This window comes from Cucumis sativus, chromosome 6 (genome assembly GCF_000004075.3).
Source record: "Cucumis sativus cultivar 9930 chromosome 6, Cucumber_9930_V3, whole genome shotgun sequence".
NCBI lineage: Eukaryota > Viridiplantae > Streptophyta > Magnoliopsida > Cucurbitales > Cucurbitaceae > Cucumis > Cucumis sativus.
The window spans coordinates 30,625,572-30,636,421 of NC_026660.2; the positions used below are offsets into that span (position 1 = coordinate 30,625,572).

The following is a 10,850-nucleotide window of genomic DNA, read 5'->3' on the forward strand; positions in this document are numbered from 1 at the left end:
ATACAAGTCTTAAATTTTTAAAAGGTTTTAAAATAACTCAGGATGAAGTTTGATTTCAAAAATATTTTGAACTATTAAAAAGTTAGAAAATACCCAAATTTTATACCCGTTTTCTCATTAAAAACCAAAAGAAATAAGTTAGAATATAAGATTCCACAAAATCCCACAAAATTCTAAAATAAAATTTTCTCTTTTTAACATACTAAGACAATGATTAGTTAAATATAATTTTTTTATTTGATTAATTTTTGTTTTAATATGTTTAAGGAGAAATTTTTATTTTGAAAATTTGTAAGGTGTTGGGGAATTTTATGTTTTTATTTTAGGTGGTGGAAAATTTGGTGTAAGAAATAGAATAAAAAGTTATGAAAAATTTGAATAGTTAAAGAAAATTCCAATAAAACTAAGACTAATTGTAAGGTATTGTTAAATGATGTTTGAAAGTTTGAGAAGATAGAGAATAGAAAGGTATTTATACATAATAATTGTGGAAATGGGTGTGTTTGTTTTCTATGGAAAAAGGAAATGCAATTAAGAATTGTAGGCAATGAAAGTGTTTGAGTATCATTCATTCATTCATTCATAATAATTCAAACTCGAAACCATTATTCATTCATTGATTCATTCATCTTTGCTGGTTTGTTTACAAAAAAGACATCAACGAGTGGGGATACTCTGTTCATTTCTGAAGAAATTTTGAGGATCAACCTTCGTCTTCACATTCACCAATCTCTCAAAATTCCCTTTGAAATACCTCTCCCCATAAACCCTTCCTTCCTCCAAACTCCATGTCCTACTACTTCCAATATCAATGTCTCTGTAATTCAAAAACGCTTCTCTCGGATTCTTCGACACAAAAGGGGTCATCGCTTCGTACAGTTTTCTCGACAGCGCTATCTCCTCTTCTGCCTCTGTATCCCCTGCTTCCTTCCAGTTTGAAGAGTATTGGATTTTGAATTTCACTCCTGCTCTGTGTGGAAATGGCGTCGCCGTCTCTGATATCTCACTCATTCTCCCTCCGTATGGATTCCATGTCAGACCCACTTCTTCAACATCCATAAGCGCCTTCCATATGGCTTCCACCCCTTCTCTTGAAATGGGTTCTCTCACGTAGTCTGATTTCCTCTTCAGATATGGTGTTGATGCCATTTGCCTGCTCAATAGCGCTTCTGGAGCTGTTCCACTTGGGAAGTTTGCCCAAAACAGAACCGATTGAATCCAACTCATTTCAAAACACTCTTGTTTTTGCAATTTCAAACTGGGTATGTTCTGATTCATAATATCCATAACCTTCTCCACTGGCCCAAGAAACAGAGCCACCAATGTAGCTTTCCCCGTTTTTTGTCCATTTTCCCCTTTGGATGAATGCAACATCAATCTTATAAACAGATTCTCATCCAACTTGTCCATAACTTGCTGCCATTCAAAAACAACATCCGTTGCTCCGTCTTCAATCTTTCTATCAACATCAAAGACCGTCACCGTTGATGGGACTTGAACTAAGCTGATCTTCCACGAGAGAATAACTCCAAAGCTTCCTCCCCCTCCACCTCGAATTGCCCAGAATAAATCTTCCCCCATAGTTTGTCTGTTTAGAATCTTCCCATCAGCATTTACAATCTGAGCATCCAAAATGTTATCAACGGTGAGCCCAAATTTCCTGATCAAATTCCCATACCCACCTCCAGAAAAATGGCCACCAGTACCAACAGTCGGGCAAACTCCTCCAGGGAAGCCATGGAGGTTGCTCTTTTTAGCAATAGCGTAGTAAAGTTCACCCAAGGTAGCCCCTGATTCAACCCAAGCAGTTTGGGATGGAATGTCGACATTGATGGCTCGAAGATTAAAGAGATCGAGGATGACGAAGGGTTGTTGGGAGACATAAGAGAGGCCTTCGTAATCATGGCCGCCACTGCGGATTCTGATCTGTAAGCCGACGCGTTTGGCGCAAACAACGGTTGACTGGACATGGGAATAGTGTTTGGCAGTGACTATGAATAGAGGTTTTGGGGTTGTGGGGTTTTGAAACCGGAGGTTTCTGATGTAGGAGTTGAGAACTGTTAAGAAAGAAGAGTTGTTGGGGGTGAAAATGGCGTCAGAAATGGGGAATTGGGGTTGTGAAGTGGTGGATAGACATTGGAGAAAGCTCTGTTGAGCAGAAACAGATGATAGCAATGGAGAGAAGATGAAAGTGAGAGAGAAGAATGTGAGGAATATTGAAGAAGATGAAAACCACATCATATAGTGTGTAATGCAATGTAAAATGCAATGGTGAAGAGTGATGGAATGTGAAAGTTTTTGATGAATTTTTGGTGTGGCTTAGAAAGGATATTTATGTGAATCTAAAAGAACAAACACAATTATTTTAGTCCTTTTTTAGTAGGTTAGTTTTTCAAAATTATGTTTATAGACACTATTTGTTTATACAATTATACCTAAATTAAAATATGCATTGGAATTAAATAAGTTTAAGATTTTAAAAAATACAAAATAATGGTTAAGCAGTTCCTAATTTTTCTTTTTATTTGTGGATTTGATTTAATGGGAATTAATTTAATTGTTATTTCTTGTTAATTACAAGTCATATTGGAATAAGAGGTTAGTTTAGTTAGGAAAGAATGTGAATTAGGAAAGAATGTGAATTAGGAAAGAATGTCAATGAGGTCACATATTCTTAATTAGGTTGATATCATTACAATATTTTTTTTAGTAAGTTATATCCTAGAAATTTAATCCCCGATATCATTCATATTCACGTACATAAAAATATATGGTTATTACAAATGAAGAATTGAGTATATTTAAATTATAAATGTTGTCTAATTAAAGTTAATAAATATTGTAAGAACATGAAGTTATTCCATAAAATTTATTCTTGCTTCCTTCCCATCTTTCAAGAATAGTTTTTACTTTCTTAATAAACTGTATTCAATTTAGAAAAGAATAGTAGATTTGAAGGAACCTCTTAAGAAGCATTGGTAAAAATAACATTTAACATTCAAAAACTCGAAAAATGAAAGAGGAGAATTGAAAATAGGGTTATTATCAAAGACCTTTTAATTTAATTTCCAGATGAGATTATATAAGTTTGTTTGTGTATGGAGCAAAGTTATGTTGTTGTATGATTCATGAAACAAAAAACACAATTTAATGATATGTTTATCAATTTAGAAAGTAAAGGAGATAAATACATTGGATTTAATTGTTTTTCACTTGGATTTCCAACCACATTTGATGATATATGCTTTTATAATTTAATGCCCCAAGTTGTCATATCATTTATGGAGGAGACCAATAACTCCATGCAAAACCAATGTATGAAGAAATTTATGTTATTTGTTTAATCAGCATCAGGATGCGGTGATGATACATACAACAATTGTATTGTGGGTGAAGATTGAACACATATTATTTTGATTGAACACATATTATTTTGATTTTGTCATGATAATAAGAAAGAAGAATTGAAAGGGTTTATTGAAAATCAACGAGTGGGGATGCTCTGTTCATTTCTGAAGAAATTCTGAGGATCAACCTTCGTCTTCACACTCACCAATCTCTCGAAATTCCCTTTGAAATATCTGTCCCCATAAACCTTTCCTTCTGCCAAACTCCAATTTCCACTACTTCCAACATCAATGTCTCTGTAATTCAAAAATGCTTCTCTCGGATTCTTCGTCACAAAAGGGGTCATAGCTTCGTACAGTTTTCTCGACAACTCTATTTTCTCTTTCTCTACTCCATCTTCCTTCCAGTTTGAAGAGTGTTGAATCATGAATTTCACTCCTGCTCTGTGTGGAAATGGCGTTGCCGTCTCTGATATCTCATTCATTTTCCCTCCCTGTGGATTACACGTCAAACCCCCAACTCCTATCTCTATCAGTACCTTCCATATATCTTCAATCCCTTTCTTTGAAATCACATCTCTCACATAATCCGATCTTCGTTTCAGATATGATCCCGTTGGTTTGTCCCTCTTCAATAGCGCGTCTGGGGCTGTTCCATTTGGGAAGTTTGCCCAAAACAGAGTCGATTCAATCCAACTCATTTCAATACACTCTTGTCTTTGCAGTTTCAAACTGGGTATGTTCTGGTTTACAATCTCCACAAGCTTCTCCGGTGGCCCTAAAAACAGAGCCACTAACGTAGCTTTCCCTGTTTTTTGTCCATTTTCCTCTGAAGCTGTCTGCATCATCATTCTCAAATACAGATTCTCATCCAACTTGTCCACAACATTCTGCCATTCCCAAGAAATATCTATTGCTCCTTCTGCAATCTTTCTCCCAACTTCAAAAACCGTCACAGTTGCTGGGACTTGAACTAACTTGATCTTCCATGAGAGAATGACACCAAAGCTTCCTCCTCCTCCTCCTCGAATCGCCCAGAACAAATCTTCACCCATTTGTTGTCGATTTAGTATCTTCCCTTCAACGTTAACAATCTGTGCATCCAAAACATGATCAACAGAAAGCCCAAATTTCCTCATCAAATTCCCATACCCACCTCCTGAAATATGTCCACCAGCACCCAGTGTTGGGCAAACTCCAGCAGGGAAGGCATGAGTCTTGCTCTGGTTAGCAATGGCGTAATAAAGTTCCCCCATGGTAGCCCCTGCTTCAACCGAAGCAGTTTCGGTTGGAATGTCAACATTGATGGCTCGAAGGTTGAAGAGATCGAGAATGATGAAGGGTTGTTGAGAGACGTAAGATAAACCTTCGTAATCATGGCCACCGCTGCGGATTCTGATCTCTAATGCGACACGTTTGGCGCAAACAACGGTTGATTGAACATGAGATGCGTGTTTGGCAGCGACGATCAGTAGTGGTTTTGGGGTAGTGGGGCTTAGAAATATGCGGTTTCTGATGTAGGTATTGAGGACTTGTAAGAAGGAAGCGTTGTCTGGGGTCAAAATGGCTTCAGAAATGGGGAATTTGGGGTCTGAATTGGATGTCAGACATTGAGTAAAGCTCTGTTGAACATTAGCGGAGGATACGCATGGAGAAAATAACAAAACGAGAGAGAAAAATGTGAGGATTGAAGAAGAAGATGATGAAGTCCACATTGCTGCAATAGATTAATGGAAGACTTAGATTGTTCGAGGAGTTTGGATGGGGATTTAAAGTAAAAAGACAGAATTTTCTTTACTATATTTGTTAGTTAGTTAGTTAGTTATGTAATAAATTAGATCCATATTGTTTAAGAAATAATTAATTGTGAGAAGAAAAGAAAAAAGGCTTTGTTTTGGGATCTCTAATTTGATTGATTGTTGATTAGTGGTCAATCTAAATATTCTATAAATGGGATGAGGTCAAATTTCCCTAATTTCATGGGCATGCCCCCTCCTCTTAATTTGTACATTAATCTTTGTCCACATCTCTTACTATATTAAATTAGATTCATATTTCAACCAAAGGTCTTAAATTATTATACTCAAATCTTAATTACTTTATTTTAAAATTACCATCAATATAAATAGGGAAAATTTGTCACCATCTATAGTTAGTACTCACCATAAACTAACGTAACAATTTGATAATATTTGAAACGTCTCTTTACCCAAATAATATTCCAATTAAATGGATAGTAATAAGGACAATTAATTTCGTTGTTCAACGTACTACACATTCCTTTTCCATATGCATAGAATATATGTATATATGCTCTCTCATCTAAACTCTCATTTCAAAATTACTAATCCAACAAAATGTTGCCTCATTCTTTGATCCTTCTTCTTCTTGTTTCACTAATTTCATTAGCATCTTCATGTGAATTATCAACACCTCTTCAAACATTTCTTGATTGCCTTCCAATCCAATCTTCACCCTCCATTTCTAATGTAATCTACACTCCTCAGAACACTTCTTATTCTTCTGTTCTTCAATCCTACAACAGAAATCTCCGTTTTCTAACCCCACAAACCCCCAAACCACTTGTCATTCTCACACCTCTCAACCCCACCCATGTCCAAGCCGCCATTCTCTGTGCCAACTCTACCGGTCTTGAGCTACGAGTCCGGAGTGGCGGCCATGATTATGAGGGCCTCTCCTACCGCTCCAATGTTCCTTTCGTTCTTCTTGATATGTTCAATCTCCGTAACATTACCATTTCTAAAGAATCCACTGATTACGTTGCGTGGATTGAAGCTGGCGCCATTGTAGGCGAACTTTACTATCGTATTGCTGAATTCAGTCCCACCCTTGCATTTCCCTCTGGGGTTTGTCCTACCATGGGCGTCGGTGGCCATTTTAGTGGCGGCGGATATGGGAATCTCATGAGAAAATATGGTCTTTCAGTTGATAATATTATTGATGCTCTGTTTGTTGATGCAAATGGTGTGGTTCATGATCGTGAGTCTATGGGTGAAGATTTGTTTTGGGCTATTAGAGGAGGTGGGGCTGCCAGTTTTGGAGTTGTTATTTCGTGGAAGATCAAATTAGTGTCAGTCCCTGAAAAAGTTACGGTTTTCAATAAGAAATGGACTATAGAACAGGGTGCACTCGATGTGGCTCACCGTTGGCAGTTTGTGGCTCCTAATCTACCCAAGGAGTTGTTTATTAGAGCAATGCATAATGTAGTGGACACCAAAACAAAAGAAGGAAAATTCACAGTACAAGTTTCGTTTATTAGTTTGTTTCTGGGAACAACTGAATCTCTCATTCCTTTAATGGATAAGTATTTCCCTGAATTGGGTTTGACGGAAAGTGATTGTAGCGAGAGAAAATGGGTTGAATCCACTTTGTTTTGGTACAATTCCCCCAAAGGGAACAGTATTGATTTTCTGCTCGAGAGACCAAACAATGGCTCTAATTTCTTCAAGAGTAGATCCGATTATGTGAAGAAGCCGATCCCGAAGGAAGGGATTTCTGCGATTTGGCAAACGATGGTTGGATTCAAGAACACCAATTTGGTGATGCAATGGAATCCATATGGAGGAAGAATGTGGGAGATTGAAGAGTCAGCTACTCCATTTCCACATAGAGCTGGGAATTTGTTTTTGATTCAGTATCCATTGTCGTGGGTTGAAGAAGGTGCTGAAGCTGCAAACTTTTATACGAACATGTCGAAGAGTTTGTATGATTTCATGACTCCGTTTGTGTCATGCAGTCCTAGAGAATCGTTTTTGAATTACAGAGATCTTGACATTGGAGCGAATTTAGGCAGTGGAATGGATGAGGGAATTGCAGAAATATACGGAAGGAAGTATTTTAAAGGGAACTTTGATCGATTGGTAAAGGTGAAGACGATGGTGGATCCTGATAATTTCTTTAGAAACGAACAGAGTATTCCTCCATTGCCGAAAGAGTATTTGGGTGCCTGATTCTTCTACTAATACATTAACTCATAGTGGTTTTGTAAGCTTCAACCGATATGAACTCCTCTAGTTGAGTTCATATTAGTTTAGTCCATATAATGTCATTTTGATTCCAATAGTTTTAAAAGTTGGTTTAATTTAATTTTAGTTCCTATGCATTTTAATAAACATTGTCTTCACTCCATGTTATATTCTTCCTATTTATTTAGCTATTCATAAATAGAGTACGAGAAGTTTTTAAATATAGCAAAAATGATCTAATTTATTTACATTATATTTATATTTGTCTAAATTCTATCAGTTCTAAATATAAAACACACATTTTAGAAGTCATTAGACATAGATTGGCATGATGAATAATCTGAAAAAAAAAGTCAGTGTCTTTAAAAAAAATCACTTAAAAAATAGTTTTTTTTTTCAAAATAATAAAAAAGATAAACTATTTACCTTCAAGACAAAAAATAAAATAAAATAAAAAAATCCACTAAAAATAAAAATCTACCAAAAAAATAACTAAAACATAAAAAGTTTATAATATAAATATTTTGCTAACTTTATCATTTTTGACAATTTTCTCAATTTCTCAAGATTAATGTTATTTTGGAAGATTCCATTAACTAATCTAGAAAAGAATTTTAAGAATTATTACCATTATTTTTAATCAAATATTGACACAAAGTGGGTAGAAATATTTTTTTTTTTAGTTTTTAAAATTTATTATAAATATCAACTTATTTAAATTTATATAAGTTTTGAGGGTTTAAATTTGAAAAATTTAATTTATGGTATAAATTAATAGTTATATTAATTTATGGTTAAATGGATATAAATTGAGGTTTAAATGTGATGTTAGCGTTATGAGTATAATTGAAATTTAAGATAATGATAAAATTTAATTATGAAAAATGTGGAGACCAATAAAATATTTTTGCAAAGAAAAAGAAAACGAAAACGAAGAAAAGAGAATGGTTGTATAGGGGGCAGAGTTGTAATTTGAAGCAGTGTATAGTGAGGCAAAGAAAAGAAAGAAGGAAGCTAGGGTTTTGGCCGCCGTTTTAGGTTGCTGCTCGTTGCCTCTCCAACTCTCCTGCTCTCTTCTTCTTCTCTTCCCAATCTCCTTCTGATCTGATCCTCAATCATGGTCGGAGGTTTTGAAGTGGGAGCTGTCCCCTACAACCCTGATGGTTGGGGTCCTCCGGACTCTACCGCCACTCTCGTCGCCTCCTCTAACCTCCCTCTCAATGTCCCTTTTGCCCCATTTTCTCGCTCCGATAAGCTTGGCCGGATTGCCGATTGGACTCGAACCATGAATAACCCTGGTCGCCCCAAGACTGCTTCCGATTCCGTCTTTGATTTCACCAATGACGATTCCTTTCCTGCCAATGCCGATGAGGACATGTCCTTTCGTTTGGTTGATGGAAAGCCTCCTCCGCGCCCTAAGTTTGGCCCTAAATGGCGATTCAATCAACAAAGGACGCAACTACCTCAGCGCCGCGACGAAGAAGTTGAAGCTCGTAAGCGTGAGGCCGAGAAGGAGCGGGCTCGCCGTGACCGCCTTTACAACCTCAACAGGTCTAATGTCAATGCCCCTCGTCGTGAAGCTGCTGTTTTCAAATCCTCTGTGGAAATTCAACCTGAATGGAACATGCTTGATCAGATTCCCTTCTCCACTTTCTCAAAGCTGTCCTTCTCTGTTCCCGAGCCCGAAGACCTTCTTCTCTGCGGCGGCTTAGAGTTCTATGATCGAGCATACGACCGAATCACTCCCAAGAACGAACGCCGCCTCGAACGCTTCAAGAACCGCAACTTCTTCAAGGTAACTACTACTGACGATCCTGTCATTCGTCGTTTAGCAAACGAGGACAAAGCCACAGTTTTTGCCACCGATGCCATCCTTTCTACACTTATGTGCGCAACGAGATCGGTCTACTCCTGGGATATTGTGGTTCAGCGTGTTGGTAACAAGCTTTTCTTTGATAAGAGAGATGGGTCACAACTTGATTTGCTTGCCGTCCACGAGACCTCTCAGGAACCCTTACCAGAGGCGAAGGATGATATCAATTCTGCTTACTCACTCAGTGTTGAAGCTGCTTACATTAATCAGAACTTTTCACAGCAAGTTTTAGTTAGGGATGGAAATAAGGTGGCCTTTGACGAGCCAAACCCATTTGCAAATGAGGGTGAGGAGGTTGCTTCTGTTGCTTATAGGTATAGGAGGTGGAAACTCGATGATGATATGTATCTTGTAGCCAGGTGTGAGGTTCAAAGTGTAATGGAGGTTAATAAGCAAAGATCGTTCTTGACTTTGAATGCTCTTAATGAATTTGATCCCAAATATTCTGGTGTTGATTGGAGGCAGAAATTGGAGACACAGAGGGGTGCTGTTTTGGCTACTGAGTTGAAGAACAATGCTAATAAATTAGCAAAATGGACAGCTCAAGCCCTGTTGGCTAGTGCAGATATGATGAAATTGGGATACGTCTCTAGGGTTCATCCTCGTGATCACTTTAACCATGTCATCTTAGCTGTGGTTGGATACAAACCTAAGGATTTTGCAGGTCAAATTAACTTGAATACTTCTAACATGTGGGGTATTGTTAAATCAATCGTGGATTTGTGCATGAAATTGAATGAAGGTAAGTATGTTTTGGTTAAGGATCCATCGAAACCTCAAGTTAGGATCTATGAGGTTCCTGCAGATGCATTTGAGAATGATTATGTTGAGGAGCCACTGGCTGAGGAGGATCAAGTGCAACCACCAGCAGAAGATGAAAATGGTGTCACTCCTAATGCGGCGACGGATGATGCAGAAGAGAAGGTTGATGCTGTTCAAGCTTAGGTCAGCAGCATCGCATCCATTGTTGTTTTTCCAACTTGCCCGGGGAAGTTAAAATTTTAATCTCTTGTTTCTTTCTCTACGTCCTTCCTTTTTCTAAGATTGTTATTTATATTGGTTTTGAATTTCAACAAGCATAATATGACACATTGCTCGAGTAACTTTCACTTGTTAAAAACTTTTGCTAGCACAGCCGGTTATGATGTTATGGAAGTTTTGAACATGAGTTCTTTCCATCAATCATATATATTTCTATGGATTCTTTTATAGTTTGGCTTATGGATTCTATTTCGATTAAGTTAGTCTGATACACCCATCAATCGTGATGCTTAAAGGATTTGATACACCCACCATCCACAACATTCAGATTGTCGAACGTGAGCATAACTTTATAAGGTTTCAGATGGTGGCAGGTAAAGTGAACGTATCTGTCATTGGTTTGGTGTCAGACTAATTTGCATCTCTACTGAAGAGTTATGTTTATGTTGATAAGTAAATCAAGTTTAAATAGTGGACTGATATGGCTAAAGAGGGGGAAATTGATTCAAATCTATATGTTTGTATTTAACACTACTTATTTTAGTCGTGTATTAGCTTTATTTGATATAAAAGCTGTTCGTCTTATTGTGTTATTTGGTTGCTTATTCTTTCGCTTATTTTATTTGACTACTTGACAGATTAATTCATTTCGTGCTTGATTTG

General features: G+C 37.1%; 4 protein-coding genes across 4 annotated transcripts; 2 read left to right on the forward strand and 2 right to left on the reverse strand.

Annotated features, from left to right (window-relative positions):
• Positions 1-538: 538 nt before the first annotated feature.
• Positions 539-2,401, reverse strand: LOC101209907 (berberine bridge enzyme-like 14). Its single transcript, XM_004134846.3, has one exon. It carries the CDS (start codon positions 2,239-2,241, stop codon positions 658-660), a length of 1,584 nt encoding a protein of 527 aa, XP_004134894.2. The 5' UTR covers positions 2,242-2,401; the 3' UTR covers positions 539-657.
• An 898-nt stretch (positions 2,402-3,299) lies between these two features.
• Positions 3,300-5,279, reverse strand: LOC101209662 (berberine bridge enzyme-like 8). The gene has a single exon (XM_011660029.2). The coding sequence runs from the start codon at positions 5,060-5,062 to the stop codon at positions 3,485-3,487; it is 1,578 nt and encodes a 525-aa protein (XP_011658331.1). The 5' UTR covers positions 5,063-5,279; the 3' UTR covers positions 3,300-3,484.
• Positions 5,280-5,704: 425 nt separating this feature from the next.
• Positions 5,705-7,544, forward strand: LOC101209416 (berberine bridge enzyme-like 4). Its single transcript, XM_004134844.2, has one exon. It carries the CDS (start codon positions 5,705-5,707, stop codon positions 7,316-7,318), a length of 1,614 nt encoding a protein of 537 aa, XP_004134892.1. The 3' UTR covers positions 7,319-7,544.
• A 757-nt stretch (positions 7,545-8,301) lies between these two features.
• On the forward strand, positions 8,302-10,415 carry LOC101208923 (eukaryotic translation initiation factor 3 subunit D). Its single transcript, XM_004134504.3, has one exon. It carries the CDS (start codon positions 8,451-8,453, stop codon positions 10,149-10,151), a length of 1,701 nt encoding a protein of 566 aa, XP_004134552.1. The 5' UTR covers positions 8,302-8,450; the 3' UTR covers positions 10,152-10,415.
• Positions 10,416-10,850: the final 435 nt, after the last annotated feature.